Below are 21805 nucleotides of genomic sequence, written 5' to 3' on the forward strand. Positions count from 1 at the left end.
ATTTTCAAATGCGCTATTGGAGAATTTTGGCTTAAATTACTTTTAGTGTTTACTACATTGGGCTACATTTTCCTTGGTTGCATGGATGTTTAAAACACAAGTGAACAAAGTTGTGTTTCCAGCATTCTCTGGTTGTGATAGTAAGAGAAGCCCTCATGACGGGGAAAGGCCCACCTCTGCCTCATCACTTAGGTCAGGGTTTCAAACTCAATTTACCTGGGGCCCGCAGGAGGCAAAGTCAAGAGGAGGCTGGGCCGCATAAGGGATTTCACAAAAAAAGTTAATCAGCAGCTCCCAACCCTAAACCCCCCCCCCCCCTCCCTTTGATTTTTATTTCAAAATCAAATTCACACTGAGGCGAACTATTTTGCCCATTTTACCTTATAGTTCGCTTCAGTGCTCCCATTACAAGTAATCCGCCGTGTCCCTGCCACAAAATGAGGGCTGCAGAGCCCTCAAATCGCCCGGGGGCAATCCGCCGGCATTTCCTGGAAAGGGCAGAGCTTTCAGCTTCAGCTCTGCCCCTCCTGACGTCAATCGCTGCGCATCGCCACCTCTCCCCGCCCCTCTCTGAAGGAAGTGTGAGGGGTGGGCAGAGGCGGCGATGCTCCGCGATTGACATCAGGAAATACCGGTGGATTGCCCCCGGGCGATTTGGGGGCTCTGCAGCTTTCGTTTAGCGGCAGAGATGCAGCGGATTACTTCGGAGCACTGAAGCAAACTGTAAGGAAGCTTTTGCCGGCACGGGCCACAAAATATTGTATCGAGGGCCGCAAGTTTGAGACCCCTGTCTTAGGTTGTAATTAAGGACTGACCAGTAAAAACCTGAACAGGCTCTAACCTGTACCCACTTTAACCTCCCTGGTGGTAACCCTGAGGTAAGCTCAGGCTAGCAGCTCAATGCAGAACATTTGTGCACAGTGGGTGTTTTTACTCACCTCCTGGGGGATCCAGATGTAGACAGCCTTTCTACTTCCTCCATGGAGGCTCTGAATCACTAAGATCGCCATTAATGATCTCACTAGAGTTACAGCACCACTCGGAGGACGGAGGGAAAATTGCAGCGCTGGAGCCCAGGGAGGTGAGCTGGGGCTGCTGCTGGATTTCTGGCGGCATGTTTTTTCCTGATTGTAGGGTCTGAAACGTTCAGAAAACCCTAAAATCCAGAAATCATACCACCAGGGAGGTTAAGGTAACCTTTCCCCATGCTTCCTAAAACAATGGGGGGGGGATTCAGATTTTATTGTTTGGATCAAAATTTAAATTTGTCACCCAGGACAGTAAAAAGTCAGGTTTTAACTGTAAATGATACTCAATTACATTGGCCACCGCTCCTAGTGCAAAGACGGCATGAGGAAATGTGGGAGCAGGGTGAAACCAAGACGTACCCTGACCTAGCGATTCTCCTTCCCACGTTCACATCTATCCCCCTACTGATAACCTATTTCCCTACATAATTAAGACTCAAAACTATCTCCTGCATCCAAATTACACAAGCAAGTGCCATTACACAGTCTTAAATCACATTGAGCGCTAGGCCCAAATAACCCATCTCTCTCCCATTCCCCAAACTCAGTAGATCAGACACTGATGGACAAGTCTGTCAAAGTTAGTGGTGACAAGCAACAAGGCAAATGGCCTAAGCCAAGGTGATACCCCTATAAGCCCAGACAAACTAAAAAACAGTGTTCCAATATTTGGATTTTTCACACAACTGCAGCTCTTTAAGAAACCAGGTACATTTCAGAATCTGTTTCACGGAAGGAAGATGCTGAAAGAGCAGAAAACCATTAAATGCTTGACTTTTTGTAATTACGCTACAATTCATATAAAGTGTCAAACCTCAAAAACAACATGTACAGCTTTGTGATAGTAATAAAGTTCAGACAGGTAAACGTTCATTGTATTGGCACCATGAAATTGGTTGGCACATTGGTATTGGGTGGTAAACATCTGGCAGTGATCCAGCTAAACTGAATGTAGGAGGTTCAGGAATGCACTCAAATAAGGCAACCAGTGAGCATCAGATTTCTCCAAGAGGAATGGTTGAAGAAAAAACAAACACGTGAAAAGGCTTTAAGGTTTGGCACAGAAGTGATCATGCTGAGGTCTTTGTTGATTTTACAGAAGCTGTAAGATTTTTAGAAACTAGTTATTTGGGGACAACTAAAGCTTCATGACCAACGCAACAAGCAAACATTCATAACCGATGCCAACAGAGCCCCTTAACCTCCTTGGAGGAAGCCCCGAGTCAGGTTCTGAGTAAAAAGTAAAGTTGCTGGGAGTGGTAATCTCGGAAGTGAGTGTTCAGGGGCTGCTGAAGCTCTACAGTATGTCTTTAGGTTAAAGCACATGAGAAAATTGTACCATTTTTATAGACCCTAAAAGCAGGAAAATCAGGAACGAATCATACCGCCAGGGAGGTTAAGGTGCCAACAGCAGTTCGTGTTTTTGGAAATCTCTCCAGAAAATGTGTGACAAATTTGAGAGGGCTTAATAGTTTTGTGGATCGGCATTTGTTCAGCCCAGTTTCACAATTCTGCATGTGGGGTTTTGACCATTCATTCTTCAACACGGCAGTTCCCAAATACAGTTTCAGTGGATAAGGAAAATGTACAGGGTGGGACATTTATATGGATACACCTTAATATAAGAATGGTTGGTGATATTAACTTCCTGTTTGTGGCACATTAGTATATGTGAGGGGGGGGGGGACTTCAAGATAGATGTGACTATGGCGGCCATTTTTAAGTCTTCCTATTGAAAAAACAAAAGTTGGATTCAAAATGGCTGAGGGTCGGTCATGTGACAAACTTATTGGGAATATCACAAGAAAAACAATGGTGTGCTTGGTTTTAATGTAACGTTATTCTTTCATGAGTTATTTACAAGTTTGACCACTTCTAAAATGTGTTCAATGTGCTGCCCATTGTGCTGTATTGTCAATGTGGTGATGCTATCAGTGTATGAAGAGTGGAAGAAGAGGGTTGCATTGACAATCCAACACAATGGGCAGCACATTGAACACATTTTAGAAGTGGTCAGAAACTTGTAAATAACTCAAGAATAAAATTACGTTAAAAACAAAGCACGTGTCACATGACCTTCCTATTGAAAAAATAAAAGTTGGATTCAAAATGGCCAACTTCAGAATAGTTGCCTTGGTCACTGCCCATCTTGAAAAGTTCACCCCTCACATTAAATTCTTGTTTGTGGCACATTAGTATATCACCAACCATTCCCATTTTATTAAGGTGTATCCATATAAATGGCCCACCCTGTAGATATCTTGTCCAACAAGGCAAACCAGTAACCTGAATGTGAACTTCCATCCACATGAAGGGAAGTCAGATCTGTGAAACAAGATGTTTAAGTGACTACTTGTCATGTCAAACTGTGGACACGGCACTGAGTTTAACACATGCAGTTCTGTTGCTACTTAACCCATATATAAATATGTAAGTGGGAGAAACATTTTTCCCCTCCCCCTGATCCACTCTGAAAGTGTAAAGCAAATTGTGCTAAAATGTGGAGAGAGTGTCCCCATATTAGTTCACCAGTACATCCCTATATCATAGCCATGGCAGAATGCACAGAGTTAACTGCTAGAATTGCTCACACCCATGTTGTGTAGACTCCCTCTTTTACACAGAGGCCTAGAGTAAAGACATTGCTTTGCATGAGCAGTCACTAAAGTCACTTCAAAAATGCTGTATACTAACTGCATGTGGAAAAACAAGCAAATAGACCTCAAAACATGCTGCAAGCTATGGGCGGGGCAGTAATCAGAAGCGAACCTGGTGAATGTTTATCCCATGAGTCTCGTGCAGCACAGAAAGTCATGGGAGAATTGCATTGAAGAAAAAAAAAAAAAACACAGGTAGTCAAACAGGTAAACCAGGTGAGTAAACTGCTTCTTCCACTTTTAGATTCCAGCATGGCAACACGATTTAGGTGTGATCAGAGATGGATTAAGCTATAATGGGGCCAAGGCATGGTAGCAGGTTTGCAGCCACTCTCCCTCCTAAGCACCTGCCTAGGTTGCCTGGTGGACGATCCTGCTCTTGGCGTTATACAGTTACTGAAGGTGGGGATGTGCTACTGATTGTACATTACAGCAGAGCAAGTCTAGTCTGCTTATTTTTGGTACTAATGGGGAGAAGCAAGGCGCAACTTAAACAGGACCAATCCAAAACGATAGGTAGCTAAGCATTAATTATAATGCACATGGTTCAGTGCGCCTGTATAACTAACCACAGAATGGAGCAAAGGTTTAGCATACGCAGGGTGTCTAGCCATGAATTGCATGCTCTGTTGCCCAGGATTGGGGTTTTGAATTTAACTCGCCCCCTTAGAATAAAGTGAAGCTTGCCATAGCACATCACTTTATAAATTCTTACATTTTAGGTTGATCGAATAAAGGACAATTTATAGGAAGCCTGCTTAAATGTTAGAATGCCTGAGGAGTTCACATGCTATATTTTGCACATTTTTCTGTATTAGAGGCAAATGCATGCTCAATGCTAATCAATGGGTGGTTTACTATATGTGCAATTTGTTCACATTGTAAGAAAAAAAAAAGTGTGCAGACCGCAGTGTCTGGAAAATGCTGGAGGCAGTCTCTGTATTTCACATTGTGCTGTTGTGTACAGTATTTTTGCATAAGTATTTTCTGTGCATACAAATGTGAACCTACCTTATGAATGTGCACTAGTGTTCTGGACAAACTTTTGCCATTTAGTGGCATAAAGCTTTAAGGACACCTGAAGTGTGGGATATGGAGGCTGCCATATTTATTGCCCTTCAAACAATGCAGTGTGCCTGGCAGTCCTGCTGATCCTCTGTCTAATGCTTTTAGTCAAACCCTGAACAAGCATGCACCAGGAAAAGGTGTGATTTTTGTAAAATCTGACATTATTATGTGCATGCTTGTTTCTGGGGCGATTCACTCTACTGCAGCCAAAGAGATTAGCAGGGCTGGCAGGCAGCTGGTATTGTTTAAAAAGGAAATATGGCATCCTCCATATACCTCTCGCTTCAGGTTCCCTTAAATCTGAGAACTAGTCCCAGGTTAATTCTGTGTTCTAGAATAGATAAGTTAAAGTCAAAATATTTAACCTTCGAAAGTGCCCACACCAACACCCAAAGATCCTCCGGTCCCCCACCACAGTTTTCGTTACCACCAACTCACAAGTAGACGGTCCCGCGCATCCTAGATTGTGCTCCCGTTGCCAAGAGCTTCCTGTGCCGTACTAGAAAACCTCTATTGCGCTGGCACAGGACGCACCCGGCAACAGGAGTGCAAACTAGGATGCATGCAGCCAGGGCCATGCAGGCGCAGTGGCCTTCGACTGGCAGAAAAGAAAGTGAGCAGTGGCGGGGGCTGGAGGATCGTCGAGTACTGGCACAGGACGGCTGCAGAGGGCTGGTAGAACCACTAAATATCCCCCCCCCCCCCCCAAGGCATTTCAGATTCCCTTTAAAGCTGAAATTGGTGGTAAAACAAAAAATATAAAATTAAAGTTGATAGGTGCCTTGTCCACACTGATTTACTGCCAAGGGTGGATCCGCAAATCTTACCGTGGGTAGGTGGGTTGGTAAAGGAGCATAGTGCAAAGAAAATAAAAAGAAAGAAAATGGTAGTGGTAGTACAAGAGTACATTTATTTAACAAAAACACATCAGCAACCACAGTTTGTACGAAGAGTTAAGCATGAATATTATGGACGGTCTCAAAGTTTGCCTGATGGAAACGGGATAGAAAAATACCCCACATTTCATCCGCCCTCAGCAAGACTGCAACCCAATAGCTGGAATGTTATTGTGTAATGACCCGAGGGGACCACAATGAAAATTCTCCTTTTTAGAAAAGCAAAACTGCAGCAGACAAAATCAAAACAAACTCCCCACAGCTTGGCTCAGGATTCTCTTTGCTAAATCGTGTGCAGTTTCAAGTTTAAAAAAGTGAGATTTCTCAAAAGGCATTCCCCAGAATACGGAATGGGTGTTCCAACCGTAACCTGCTCAATTCCAAAAGATGCTGCAGCACCTAGTGGCAGGAGAGCAGGTCAGTCATTTCCCATAAGGCTCAGACATTCTCCTCCCAAACACACAACACACACATTAGTAGGACACAGGTTTCACAATCTGCAGGACTTAGTGCTCACTCCTGCAGCTCATCTCCTTATTTCTCTTCCTTCTTCACCTCTTCCTTTGGCACTTCAGTGACCAGGATCACTTTTCCAACATTCTTCTTGTCCTGCATCTGTCTCATGGCATCACCCACCTGCAGAAGGAACAGAATTGGTTTCACGTGATCTTAGGAGGGGACAAAGCATGGACCATTTGTTAAAGTCAGGAGTCGTGCAACACCATGCATGTTTATTTCAGATGTACCAAAAATATGAGCCTTGGTTAAAGGATTTCTGAGGTGCACAAAATGCAGCCTTACTTACCTGGTGCTTCTTCCAGCATCTAGAAGTCACACGTGTCCCTCGGTTCCATTATTTACTTGGATCCCATTGGCAGCCTCTGAAGTATCACCGACCGATAGGTCGGAGTCTTCTGCACAAGCTCCGGCCTGCCCCGCACAAGTACACACCCACTCAGCAGGAGCCGGTTACACCTACACTCCTGATATAGGTGCATTTGGGTGTAAGGTGGGCGCAGACGCCGACCCATGGGGGGGGGGGGGGGGGGGCGGAGGTTGGTGATCCTTCAGAGGCTGCCAACAGGACCCGGGAGAAAAAACTGGGGCAGTAGCAAGGGATATAAATTACTTCTAGGGGCTGGAGAAAGCCCCAGGTAAATAAAGCTATATTTTGTTCAGTATACAGAAAGTGTGAACACCGCATCACCCTTAGGGCTGGGAGAGGTATAGAGGCAGCCATAATTCACTGGAGCTATGACTAAGGAGCGAATGAGAAACTGATACATATGAGCCAATTTCTGTGCCATGTCCAGTGTGCACATTTTTTTTTAATAAAGTTTGGTCAAGCAGATGCTTTCCTCTATTTTGTTAACCTTGGAAATGGTTTAAAAATAATCAGTTTTGTTCGGCCCAAAGGAAATAAGGCACACATTAACACGGCATGTGAGCAGTTTCCCATATTGGAGATGTTCTGTAACATTGATCTGGCCACTAACTTCTAGCATAGCATTTGCAGGATTTTTTAAGATCAATCCTACATATAAAAGTCCGAGTACCAGTGTGGCTGTGTACCTGGCAGTTATTAGGCTTTCCTTGGCTCTAAAAAAATAAGACCATGGTTTAAACAGAACACTTGCTGCATAAACGTTTCATCTTAAGGGAAATGGGTGGTTCATCTACAAGCCGCTTAGTTTATTTCTGTGAAGATTTGGGGAGGAACCAACTAGAGTCCCCATAGCAGAGACATCTGGATTATGAATTTAGTTATGTTGCTGCCAGATGTCAGCATGCAGGGAAGCAATACAGAAGTGACTGAAGAGGAAGAGAAAAGACAGGGAAATTGAACACCAGAAATCTCACTTTGACGTTTTCCAAGGATATGAATGCTCCAGTTTTCCAAGGAAGCAACACAAAAGCTCCAGAATGCCTACATCTAATATGCGAAGACATGGAAAAGCCACCTCCCATCCAAGGGCAAACTTCACATCCTAACCAAAGCCCACCACTCAACCGGTCTATTCAACAGGCCTTGTAGGTTTGCAGAGGGTGTAGTCTTACCAGGACACCTGTGCCTATAGGCTCCTGTGATGTAAATCTGGGTCAGGATGAAAAGTAACATTCATTATTTAGAAAGGACAGCGCATAAATAAAATGGAAATGCACTTCCACAGGCTGCTTCTAGGTAACTGGCCAAAACCTGTAACTGATATTTGCACGAAACTGCCACTGCTCAATGGTAAAGCACTGTACTTATAACATGGTCAGCTTGTTTGACAGACATTCTCCCAGAAATGTAGCAAGGAAACATCCACTTGCAAAAGGAGAGCCATTTCAATGCCAGGAAGTGCAGCAGGGAGGAAAGGTAAACAAAGCAGCTGAAAAGGTCTTCCTGCTGCCCAATGCTGAAAGTGATGGTAAATATCAAGGCCTGAGGAAGTAACCTTTGTTCTGCTTTTGTCTGTGCCCTCGGGAGATAACCCTGAAGCTCCAATTAAGACTGGATGTCTCATTTGCCTGAAGAGTAATAGCAAGTCAATATTTGGTCACAGCTGATAAGGTGTCAATGCAAGATGGAATCTGACCAGAGATCTGTTTGCTGCCCATACACTGCAGGCCTATTCATGAGATTTCAACATGAAAGCTTTGGAATCGGCCTTCAGAATCTGCCTCCCCAATGTTAATGCCAGTAGTGGCTGGAAGGTATACTGGTTAAGGGCTCTGCCTCTGACATGGGAGACCTGGGTTCGAATCTCGGCTCTGCCTGTTCAGTAAGCCAGTAATTCAGTAAGGAGTTCATTGGGCAAGACTCCCTAACACTGCTACTGCCTACTGAGTGCGCTCTAGTGGCTGCCTCGCAAGCGCTTTGAGTCCGACAGGAGACAGGCGCTATACAAATACTGATAATAATAATAATAATAATTATTATTATGCCCCTCCTGCATTCACACTGGGGACAATGACATTGCACACCATTACAGATGTGCAACCAAATGACCACATCAGCCTGAGATTTCCCAGCATGCTTGATCAATACATTATACGCAGCAGATTTTGGCCCGACATTGACCGTCATCTATTGGCCATGCTTGTTGCGGCAGACTCATCCAATTAGATAAAACTATCACATCAGACAGTCGATCTGGGTCACAAATTCAATATATGTATGGTATTGGTCACCTATAGGCACCAGTGTTTTTTAGGCCATTTTTCATTCTGTACACAAAGCCCAGGTTAGGTTTTCTGGTTGACCAATAAGGAGATCAATGTGGCATGGGGTCTAAGCACAGATATGCAGTATTAGTCTGGCACTCACAGCATAATTCAGACCATTGATCTTTTAAAGGATACCCAAAGTGACATGAGATAGGCATGTGTATGTACAGTGCCTAGTACAAATAACTATGCTGTGTTCTTTTCTCCTCTGAAAGTTAATATATCAGGTATGTAAGTGGCTGACAGACAGGAAGTGACTACAGTGTGACCCCTCACTAATGAGAAATTTCCATTTTTATCTCTTGCTCTCAGAAGCCATTTTCTGCTAGGAAAGTGGTTTATAGTTGGAATTTCTTATCAGTGAGGCTCACACTGTAGTCACTTCCTGTCTGAGTCAAGATTGAGTCAGCCACTCACATACCTTATATTTAACTTTCAGGCATAGACAAAAAAACAAAAACAGACGTGTATGCAGTGCCAAGCACACAAATAACTGCCATCCCATGTCACTTCAGGTATCCTTTAAAGGAGGTGTATGGGCATGTTCAGAGGAAATGAGACTTGAGGCAGCTGCCAACAACATCCCCCTACAGGTTGTAAACAGCTCAATGACGCAGCTTACAACTCTTGCACATTTTATTCCAGATAAAATAAAATATCTGCAGCTCTTCAGTATCCAACCAGCCGCGTCCAGATAAATAGTAAGGACAGATTTGAAAGTCTGAATGACTAATCACTTTTGTAAATTTCAGCCTGATCACCCCAGTCACTTGAAGAGAACTACTTGGGTGGTAAAGGTAGTAAATCGGAGGTTCAAAGTTTAATTGCCAACAATGTACATTATTGATCTGAACTGAGTCTAAAAGAAAAAATTATTGAAGTTGCTGCTCACCTCAAACCACCTCACAACTTTGATCAAGAGTCTGCAGTCTCTACCTGCTGCCTTTAACTCAAGTTGGCTTAATGCACTGTGTGACATACTTTGCTCTGGCCCCAAACTACTTTGGCAGCCTCCTTGGTGCACCAGGTTGGATGACAAGGGATGAGCCGGCAACTGAGATCCAACTTCACCTGCTGCAAAACTGGACCGGCACGGGAAACACCAGTGAGGTCACCATCCATGTCACTGCCTCTCGCTGCTCTCAATCTCTCCACCTTCATAACTGAACGGCTGAAGGCAGAAGTATTTGAGCTGGAAAGCAGTGCATTAGCAAGCGGTTGCAACAGAGGGCACTGACCACGACAGAGGGTTAACACCTAAGTCCTGTCCAGTTCTGCAGCTATAAGCTGGCCTTACTCCCCAGTAATGTCCCCAAACCACTCATTAGACTTAATGTGTAGAGTGCCGCAGTAAGAAGTTCAGCCTATAGCTTGCGAGACAGAGCAAGCTGCCAGACAGGTATGAGCTAGCAATTGTGAGATCCATCTTACCTCGGTTCAGTTCTGATGCAGGGGATTAGCGGGCGCAGGCCACGGCAGAGGGTTAACTCCCATTTTACAGCCTCTCACCAATGCAAACTGCTCTCCATCTTTGGAGACATGCCCACCTTTACAGTGGTATGGCTGAAGGTGGAAGTGTGGAGAAGATAGTGTGAGGTGCCAACCTAGGAGAGTTATTCCTCTCCGGTGCATCCCACTGTCATGGCGGTTCGGTTTTAAGGAAGGCAAACAACCTTGGAAATCGCTAGCTCATCCCTAATGCCAGACTAGTGTAGTGCAGCCAGAGTCCTGATGCATCATTCTCCAGGCAGATATTTAGACTGCCTGTATTTAGAACCTCTGGACACTTTCTAGCATGAATGGAAAAGGAGCAGCTCTCCATAGTGTACCAATGTTTTATTAAAACAAATGAGCAATAAAAAAAATCCACTTACTAGATTGTATATATAAAAAAAGGGTTAATAAGGTTATCTGACGAAGGCGTAGAACGCCGAAACGCATAATATCGTCACCAGCACACGTTTATCCCATAGTGGGGCACCCAGGGTCGTTTACCACCAGATCCGCTCAACTCCGATGGCCACGGTAGTCTGAGGTTGCACCCACCCGGGAAGGACTGAAGGGCTATATGTCCAACTACATGTTGGATTTTTTATACAATAGTAACGTTTTATTAAAACAAAATGCGCAATAAAAGTCCACACTTTGAAGCGCTTCTTTTCCATTTTTGTCTTTGCCTAAGCCTCTTGACAGCCAGGCTCTACAGGAGCAGCTAGAGTGACCACCATCGGTGATACCGCCTCCGCAGCGCAAGATTTCACATCTTTACTTACTAGCATTAGCCTCTCCCCTGATAACAGGGCAAAAATGAATCTGCATCTACCAGGCAAGGCAAACCGGTCTGAGTTCAGAATGATCCATTTTACTGCCATGTTTATAGCAGGACCACATTCTGCCCCTCCTTACAGAATTTATAGAACCACTGGAATCTGCACCTCCATACAGAATACACAGAACCGCCGGACTCCACCCCTCTACAGAATACACAGAACTGCCAGACTCTGCACCTTCCGACAGAATACACAACCGCTGGACTCTGCTTAGAACTCGCACCCAGGCTAGATGCTACAGCAATTGAACACATTCAGGGCCACATTTCATTGATTTACTACAACCACAACTTACCTGCTCAAATGGATATTTGCTGTCAATCTTGGGCTTGATCTTCCCTTCTTTGTAGAGGCGAACCAGTTCAGCCACAACTTCTGACAGTAGTTCTGGTTCATTATCCATGAAGCTAAGATGGTAGCCACACACAGCCTTGTTTGTAGTAAGAATCTGCAAAGCACTTATGTTGAACTGATGCCACCACGTTTTGGCAAGAGCCATGACGTTCCTCTTTGGCCCAGTCACCAGGTTGGCACTCCCTATAGAAGAAATAAATATTCATAGTTTGATATGACTGCAATGTCAACAGTAGGAAACACTAACTGCTTGGGGAAACCCCTCAATAACCAGACTTCAAAAGGTGTTCCAATATCTATAGTAGTCTTGTTTTGTAAAAAAAAAAAAAAAAAACTTAGCCAAATATACAGCACCCTGATTTACAGCATGTGCTAAGGTATATTAGGCTAAAGTATATTAAAGAGAAACCATAACCAAGACTTGAACTTCATCCCAATCAGTAGCTGATCTCCCCTTTCCCATGATCAATCTTTTCCTTTTCACAAACAGATCAGGGGGCTCTGTATGGCTGATATTGTGGTGACTCTTCCCACAGTGTGATGTCAGAACCATGGTCCTGACAGTTTCCGGTCTGAACCTCATTGCAGTGAGAAACAGCAGTTTACAGCTTGTTTCAACTGTCAAAAAAAAAGCAAGCAGCATCTCCTTCCACATCACCTGCCAGCAGTAAAAATGTCACCATGTGGTAAATGTCAGAATGTAAATAAGGGAGAGGAAATATTTTACAACGGGAAGCCACTGACTGCTTCATGTTTACAATTATGTATAAATGATTTACTTTATTACATTTTCACTGGAGTTCTTTAAGTTGCAACATTGGTGCTTTGTAAGAAGTGACCACATAGGAGCAGGTTCAAAAACAATGGCTGTGATAAGCAGAAGCAGACAAGCACACTAAGAGTGATCCATGGTAGAGCTCCTCACTGAGTCATGACCAATTAAGAAAAGCTAAACTACTTGCGCACAGATGTGTTTTTCATGCAGTTTTAACTGTAAAGCTACATTTTTAATTCCCTTTAATTCTAAGTGTAGCAAAAACTATTTTTTTCCAGCCCCAGCAGAGGCTCCAACATGAAGCTAAGAGAACCAGAGGGGAGAGGGGTATGGAGGCTGACTTGTTCATTTCCTTTTAAACTAAGCACATTGCCTGGCTGTCCTGCTTATTCTGCCTCGAATACTTAAAGGGGAACTGAAGAGAGAGGTATTTGGAGGCTGTCATGTTTATTTCCTTTTAGACAATACCAGTTGCCTGGCAGCTCAGCTGATCCTCTGCCTCTAATACTATTAGCCATAGCCCCTAAACAAGCATGCAGCAGATCAGGTGTTTCAGTGGTTCAGACTTATAAGTCTGATCTGACAACACTAGCTGCATGCTAGTTTCTGGTTTTAATCAGATACTACTGCAGAGAAATAGACCAGCAGGGCTGCCAGGCAACTGGTATTGATTAAAAGGAAATAAACATGACAGCCTCCATATACCTCTCTCTTCAGTTCCCCTTTAAAGCCATAGACCCTGAACAAGCATGCAGACTAGAGGTCTGAAAATCTGGTAATCTGCATGCTTGTTTCAGGTGTGTGATTTAGACCTTACTGACCAGAAACAAATAGCAGGACTGCCAGGCAACTGAAACTGTTTGAAAGGAAATATAGCATCTTCCATAGGTCTCACACCTCCAGTTCCTTTTAAGGACCCCTCCACGCCGAATTCATTGTACAGACTATAGACTCAATTCACTAAGTATCACCGCATTCCATAATGCAGATAACAGCATATTATATTGAACATCTTTCCAAATGCCTATTCACTAAATCCTTTACTGCATTGAAAAAAGTGTGAATTCACATTTACTGAGGAATTTACCTCACTAGCCTTATTTTAAAGCTCAGAGCATTTGGTAAAATTTGTAAAGTTTGATATTTAAACTTGTCAGGCCTTTAGGCAGGCAAATCTTGAGCTATGCTGGTCCAACATGTACACAGGTGATCTGACTCGGTTGATAATGTTAATCTTACAAACAGAAGGACCTCAGATTTCACTAGTGAGCATTCAGGCTTGTAGCAACACTATTTTAGACATCTGAAGACCGATTGACTTGCTGTAAAGTAAGACTGAAATTACTACTACAGCTGCCTCCAGCCTACTCAGCCTTAAAGGGATACTGTAGGGGGGGGGGGGGGGGGGGGGAGGAAAGAGTTAAACACCCTTTCTTCTAATGGTCCCCCGCAGACATCCTGTGCCCGCGCAAGCCACTTACCGATGCTCTGGCCCAGCCTCCGGTTCACTTCTGGAATTTTAGACTAAGGAAAACCTGAACTGAAAATTAAGTCAAAATAAACATACACAAGTCATACTTACCTTCCATGTAGTCTACTCCTCAGTGTCTTTCTCCTGTCCCGCATCCTATTTGTTCACTGTGATCAAGGGAATTTTCCGTCCATTTTGAAAATGGCCATTACCCATAACAGCTTTCTGGTCAGCACACAGTTAAACTGTAACATCGCCCACTTGAGCCATAGGGAAACATGGACATTACCTGGTACATCAGTTTTCCTCTCAGCTATGACAGCAACCGATATTTTACTGACAGCAACTGATTTATTTCAGATTTGACAAAATATTGTCAGAACTGGAAGGGATTGTTGTCAGAAGAAAATCGTGAACTTTTGAGAGAAACTGATGGTGAGGTAACTATGTAATGTTCATTTAAACATACCTCATGTGTTTATTTTAAATATTTTTACTCAGTACAGGTTCTCTTTAAAGTCTGAAAACCACTGCGCCTGCGTTGCCGTGTCCTCGCTACCGCTGATGTCACCAGAAGCGTACTGTACAGGCACAGACCATACTAGGCTTGTGCTATACACTCCTGGTGACTAGGCTTGTGCTATACACTCCTGGTGACATCAGCGGTAGCGAGGACACGGCAACGCAGGCGCAGTGGTTTTCAGACTTTAAAGAGAACCTGTACTGAGTAAAAATATTTAAAATAAAGTCTGAAAACCACTGCGCCTGCGTTGCCGTGTCCTCGCTACCGCTGATGTCACCAGGAGTGTATAGCACAAGCCTAGTCACCAGGAGTGTATAGCACAAGCCTAGTATGGTCTGTGCCTGTACAGTACGCTTCTGGTGACATCAGCGGGAGAGAGGACACGGCAACGCAGGTGCAGTGGTTTTCAGACCTAAAATTCCAAAAGTGAACCGGAGGCAGGGCCAGACCATCGGTGAGTGGCTGCGCGGGCACAGGACTTCTGCGGGGGACCATTAGAAGCCCCAAGTAAGTTCAAGATATTAAAGGGATACTGTAGGGGGGGGGGTCAGGGGAAAATGAGTTGAAGGAAAAATCTGGTCACCCTATCCAGGGCACAAGTTATCCTACACAAATCACATGTCAATTTTTTATTAATTGGTTAATTTGCGAGAACATGAATGGTATTGCCCTTATAAATCCAGATTATGTGCATGTGTGCAAAAAGATTAGGGTTATCGCACATCCTCTTGGTTTCAGAAGTCACTCACATGACTGCTCTAAGCTGTAACTTGAAAGTTCTGTATTCACCACATGACAGCCCTGGATTTGTGAAGCCCTCATTGCCAAATCACACATTTGCACTCAAAGGGGAGGGGGGTACACCCAAAACTGTCAGGCAGGAAATTTTAGCCAGGTGAACCGAGGTCTTCCTCTTACCCCCCCTCCAAGCACTACCAAACGAGAGAACCAGTCTCAGACTGGATCTTTAGATCAGCACTAAAACCCTAGAAAACAGAAGATAGCATATGAAGCTTCATATGAGACTCCTTAGGTTTCCTTTGGAGACCAGAGTCAACCTTGCAAAAATCCCTCCTTACTAACAAATGCATCATTCTAAAGCCCAATCTACACGATAAGATTCTTTGTGCAATTCAATTAAGATTCTATTTACGATCCGATTAAGACATGTCCGATCAGGATTCGATTTGATTCGCCATTGTTTTGCAATGCCAAATCTAATTGAATCCAGATTGGACATGTCGGATTTAATCGGATCGTAAATAAAATCGTAATCGAATTGCACAAAGAATCGTATCGTGTAGATTGGGCTTTAGAATGATGCAATTGTTAGTAAAGAGGGATTTTTGCAAGGTTGATCCTGGTCTCCAAACAATTGCATCATTCTAAAGCCCAATCTACACGATACGATTCTTTGTGCAATTCGATTAAGATTCTATTTACGATCCGATTAAATCAGACATGTCTGATTAAATTCAATTTGAAATTGTTTTGCCGTTCTTTTGCAATGCCATCAAATCAAATCCCATCGGATTGTAAAAAGAATCGTAATGGAATCGCACAAAGAATTGTATCGAGCTTAAAAAAAAAAGTTTTAGGATTCCTCTAAGAAGTTATGCTGGATTAACCAAAAGTAATTTTATAGAGTAGCTTGCAAGTAGGAGCTCAAGTGTGAAGACTCAGAAGAACTTGTGAGGGAGGCTGAAACCGCAACACCAATAACAGCCAAAGGACCTGTTCAGTACAAGGACCCTGAGAAAAATTCCACTTTAGATACTCTGTTGCATTCTCAGGCAAAAACTGATGGGATTCGAGTCACGCGTTTAGATATAAACCAGTGCTGACGGAACTGGATACTACAGACAAGTCGTCTCACAAACATGTTCAACTTTTATGAAGTGGCAAATGAAAAATTTAGACCTTGGGAGTGTAATAGATGTAATAAAGTTGGACTTTGCAAAGGCTTGATGCTTTTCCCCACAATAGAAAAAAAGTGTGTATGTGGAAAGAGGACTGGTTAAAGGACCACTCCAGCAAAAAAAGCAGTTAATATCTGGAAGAACCTACAGGTTTCAGACTTCATCCCATGGGTGATGCTCAGGGATTTCTTGGTTTGTTTTTTTAAAGCATTACCTGAATGGCACTTTAACTGACAAGACATTTAGATACCAGCCACCCTCCCCACTCACTTGGCACACTATTTTGGCATCTACACTTAGCAACTGCTGTACAGGAAATTCTTTTGAAAAATAAAACTGAGAATTCCCCCATGAGGAAATTGACTAATCCAAAACCTGTCACTTCAGTCAAAGTAAGCATTTAATATCTGACAGGAGTGGGCAGAAGGCAAAACATGGGTGGTCAACTGCACATCTCTGAAAAGAATGACCTAGTACTGGGTCTCGTGGGACCCCCACTGAGAAGTTTCCCATTTAAAGGATTACTGCAACTATAACATTGCAATCTTTTTCAAAGGGTACAAAATTATGCAGAACACCAAGTAGGATAGGGACATAACATGGCCATATGGAGAGGCCCATCAAGAAGCAAAGCCAAATGAATTAATGCAAATCCCTTCAGTTTTAAGAAAATTACATATTGGTGTTGCTCTATAAATTAGCTGCAGGCTTACTATATACCAGCGGTTCTGGATGTGCAGCCTGGCTTTCAGGGGCAGAAAGAAGATTGCCTATTCAGAAGGGATGCATCATGGGAAACCACAGTTGCCCTCTTTCAGACAGAAGTATTCACAATTTAGAATTGAGCAAGCGGTTAAATTCAAAATGTAATTTTGCCTTAAAATTAGGATTAGTTAGCTTTTTTTTTAAAAAAAACAAACATTGTCAAATGTATAAACCCCTTATAATTAAAAGTAGGAAGAGAAAAATACTCACCATAAATTACCAGTTTTCCCATAGGTTTCAGCAAGTTAAAGCCTTTAGAAGTGTCTGAACCTCCCAAAGGATCCATAACAATGTTCACACCTGAAATGAAGGAAGTTGTCTGGGTTTAAGATTAAACATTTTAGGCAAATTTACAGAAAAAAAAAACCTGTCTTACATTGCAGCAGCAATCAAATGAAATATCAATATCAAGCACACAGTAGCCACCTTTACAGCTATTAAACAGGAGACTGCAAATTATTGCTCAAAGAGCCTTTCCTTATCAAGTTTTATGAAATTGAATATGAATGGCTTCTAGAATCAATTTCAACATCTAATCTAGTGAACAATGATCTAATGCAGGCTTTCTCAACCAGTGATCCTTGGAACCCCAGGGTTCCTTGAGTACCCTGCAGGGGTTCCTTGGCATTTTACCCTATCGTGGGGGGGGGGGGCTGACCTACTTTTAAAGACCATGCCTCCAAAATAAATGCACGGGTTCCTTGAGATCAAAAAGCTATTTGCAGGGTTCCTCCAGGGTAGAAAGGTAGAGAAAGGCTGATCTAATGCCTGGTACACGATTCAATATTCTGTCAGATTGTCGAATTGATCATTTCCAACAGATAGGATCTGATTGCCTAGCTTTCCGATTGATTTTCCGATCACTTCTACACAAAATTGTGCGCGCATGCATGTGTATAAATGCACTGGAGGGTGTAGGACTGTGCAGGCAGACCACAAATTTATGCAGCCACACCCCTTGCTGCCCATGTGACCATAAACCAGCAAGGCTCGCCTAGAATTCTGGACATAGGAGCAAGACTGGAGTGACACCAGGTACCCAGAAGTGGTTTGTCTATAGTTGATAGACTATGTAATCCATCCTGTCTAAAACCCACTATAACTCCCTCAAAGGAGCTATGTGAGAAATTTGCTTGCTACTTTGCTGACAAAGTATCTTCTATTCGGTCTCTCAGTCCACAGCACCCAAGACTCATGCAACTAATGGAAATAGCTGCAAAAACAACCTAACACCCTGGACTGACTTCAAAAGTATTAGTGAGGAAGAGATCTCAGACATCCTCTGTCGTCTCCGCCAGACAACCTGCGACCTGGACCCTGGACCAACTAAACATATGCTGAAATGCCCTGACCTGCTTGGTCCAGCATTTCACAAAATAGTAAATTGCTCTCTGCAAGCAGGGAGGTTTCCTACCTCTCTAAAAGAAGGAATCATCAAGCCCCTTCTTAAAAAACCTTCCATGGATCCAGATGCTATGAGCAGCTACAGACCTGTCTCCAACCTCCCCTTCTTAGGTAAAGTTATTGAAAAGGCTGTCTATCTGCAACTTGAAACCAGCCTGTCAGTAAACAACATCCTGGACCCTCTACAATCTGGCTTTAAGAAACACCACAGCTGTGAAACAGCCCTCATCCAAGTCTGCAACGATCTGCTCATGGCAAGGGACAGAGGAGAATGCTTCATCCTAATCCTGTTGGATCTCTCAGCTGCTTTTGATACAGTTGACCATAAAATCCTGCTTAACAGACTGCAGGAGTACTGTGGCATCAGTGGATCAGTCCTCCAGTGGTTCAGATCATTCCTGACTGACAGAACACAGAGTATCCCTAGGACCTATAATGTCCAAACCTGCACCTCTACAATTCGGAGTGCCACAAGGATCAATACTATCCCCTCTGCTGTTTGCAATCTACATGTTGCCAATCGGTACACTTATCCAACGACATGGCCTGACGTACCACTGCTACGCCGATGACACACAGCTATACCTGTCCTTCAAACCTGGTGGAACAGACCCTACCCCAAAAATAAACTCTTGCTTAGCTGAGCTTCAGGCATGGATGAATGATAACTGGTTGAAACTGAATGCTGACAAAACTGAGGTCCCGTTTGTCCAAAGCCAGTGCTCGCCATCAAAACAGCTCTATCCTAAAGCAACACCAATCAGGATTGGGAATTCAGACAAACAGCTCCAACCTTGTGCGCAGCCTTGGCGTACTAATCGATGGGGAATTGAGTTTCAGAAACCAAATTTCATCTGTAGTTAAATCTTCCTTCTTTCATCTGAAGAACATTGCAAAGATTAAACATCTGATTCCCCCAGAGGATCTTCAAACCCTAGTCCACGCCTTCATCACATCACGGCTGGACTACTGCAATGCCCTTTATGCTGGCCTCCCCAAAAAGGACCTGCGTCGCCTGCAATTAGTGCAGAATGCTGCTGCCAGATTGCTAACAAACCAGCCTCGCCACTGTCACATTACACCGATCCTTCGCTCACTGCACTGGCTACCAGTAGAATGGAGAATACTCTTCAAGATTGGACTGCTGACATTCAAATCCCTGCACAATCTGGGCCCTGGATACATGAAGGACTTGCTGAAGCTGCACCACACCTCTCACAACCTCAGATCAGCAAGTTCTATAAACTTGGTCACTCCCAGAGTGCACCTCAAAAAATCTGGAGACAGAGCCTTCTGTCATGCTGCCCCTACTCTTTGGAACTCCCTACCACACCCAGTAAAGACAGCACCATCCCTGGAGCTATTCAAATCCAGACTGAAAAGCCACCTGTTTAGCATGGCATTTCCAGATTTATAAAATTCTTCCTCTGTACCACGATGGTCGGAGCCATGCTTATGCGCTTTGAGTCCCACGGGAGAAAAGCGCTTTACAAATGTTATTTGTTGTTGTTATAGTGTCATAAACTGAAGAGCCATTTAATTTTTGTACCGACTCCAAAGGCCTGCATGGAAGAGGGGTGTGGTCATATTCTACACAGCTATATCCTCATCCACCTGATTCAGGCTGAAGCAAAGTAGATTGTCCCAGGGCCGTGCCAAGGCAGAGGCGAAAGAGGCTCCAGCCTCAGGGTGCAGTGTAGGTGGGGCAAAACTCACTCTGAAGCAGAGAGAAATAAGAAAAGAATGCTAGCTAACACTAGGGGGATACATAGCAGTGACTGCAAACCAGATAGAGATTAAGGTGTTGGGAGCCCTGGAGGGCCTCTAGTCTAATAGCAATCAGTGTGTGAGACGGCTGGGCGGGATGGAGGAACCACACTGGTGTCTCAGCCTTGCATGCTGGAGGACCTTGTCCTGGCTCTGGTGTGGCCAATCTCCTATCAGCAACCCAATATAAAGATGCCCATTAACTGTACAATTTTTCATCATGATTTTACTGAACACTGTAGAGAAAACTGCGCTGTGGGCAGCGCAAAGCGATGATAATTTTTTGGTTGATTGGAAAATAAAAATTTCACAATCTGAAAGTTGGATGTTCTGATAGTCAGAATGTAAAACCTTAAATTGTTCCATTAATGGGAACAATTGATTAATTGCCTTTATTAGTTGGATTGTTCACATTGCATTGAAATATTGAACCTGAAGGAAAAAAAATATACAGTTAATGGGGAACTGATGAGGTATATGGAGGCTGCCAGGTTTATTTCCTTTTAAGCAATACCAGTTGCCTGGCAGCCCTGCTGATCCTCTGCCTCTAATACTATTAGCCAAAGCCCCTGAACAAGCATGCAGCAGATCAGGCGTTTCAGACTTTAAAGTCAGATCTGACAAGACTAGCTGCATGCTTGTTTCTGGTGTTATTCAGATACTACTGCAGAGAAATAGACCAGCAGGGCTGCCAGGCAACTGGTATTGATTAAAAGGAAATAAATATGGCAGCCTCCGTATAAACTTACTTCAGTTCCCCTTTAAGACATCAACACAATTTTTACTTTAGATCTTAAATTCAATTGCAAATTGTATTTTTGTTGTATGGTGGGTTAGAGGTGAGAATAGGGTTATATTTGAGGATGGTAGACTACTGTACTGGCAATATTTTACCGCTGTATTACCTATAGCCCAGTAGGTCAATGCTGGTAATTTTACATGTACACAGCCTGCAATGCTTTGCCCAGAGGCGCCAAGTTAACCCCTTCTGCTATGACCCTGCTTTTCCCTACTAAAAAAGCAGGACTAGAGTCAGAGCAATTTTGGGTACCTGGGTTGGAGGTTTCAGTAAACTCAGGAGTCAATTTTTGAACCAAATCCATGGTTTATAAAAAATGAATCTGATGCTAAAGAGTTGGAGCAATTGTGGGTACCTGGAGTCGGTGGTTTCATAAACTTAGGAGTGACAATTTTTGTACCAACTCCACAGCCCTTCTACAAAGCACAGATCTGCTGCATTTAGTTTAGCATTGCCCTACATGTGCAATCAGCCAGGGAAATCATTTCCTTCATGCCGTGGTGGGCAGCACCCTCCTTTCCAGGTGTTAGTCCAGCTGGAAACAGAACAGCCATGATCAGACCACCAATGTGCAGAACTACCCAGAATCACATTAGGCGGTATGCACATATGCTGCTTAGTATTAGTAGGTGGGAGCTATGACCAAATAAGAATTAAACATGGGTCACAGTTTAACCAAAAAGGGGATGGGGTGGGGAGACAGCACTTCACAATATCTAACTTCAGTGTGCAAGGATTCTACCCAGTTTACCTACAGGATCCCATTCTTCAAGGCACAAATCTTGATCTGCATGACTTCATGGACAGTTTTTTTTAAATAAAATCTGTACAGCAGC

General features: G+C 43.5%; 1 protein-coding gene across 2 annotated transcripts in view; it reads right to left on the reverse strand.

The window, feature by feature from the left end:
- Positions 1-5643: 5643 nt before the first annotated feature.
- The window catches only part of VAT1 (vesicle amine transport 1), a 102076-nt gene continuing 85914 nt past the window's right edge, over positions 5644-21805 (reverse strand). For both annotated transcript variants that reach the window (XM_068264148.1, XM_068264149.1), the window contains exons 4-6: positions 17210-17299; positions 11488-11729; positions 5644-6285 (exon numbers count right to left, since the gene is read on the reverse strand). In XM_068264148.1, the coding sequence (XP_068120249.1) occupies positions 6184-6285; positions 11488-11729; positions 17210-17299 (434 nt within the window). In that variant the 3' untranslated portion in view covers positions 5644-6183. The remainder of the gene's footprint in view (positions 6286-11487; positions 11730-17209; positions 17300-21805) is intronic.

The sequence above is a fragment of the Hyperolius riggenbachi genome, chromosome 12, assembly GCF_040937935.1.
Source record: "Hyperolius riggenbachi isolate aHypRig1 chromosome 12, aHypRig1.pri, whole genome shotgun sequence".
Lineage (NCBI taxonomy): Eukaryota > Metazoa > Chordata > Amphibia > Anura > Hyperoliidae > Hyperolius > Hyperolius riggenbachi.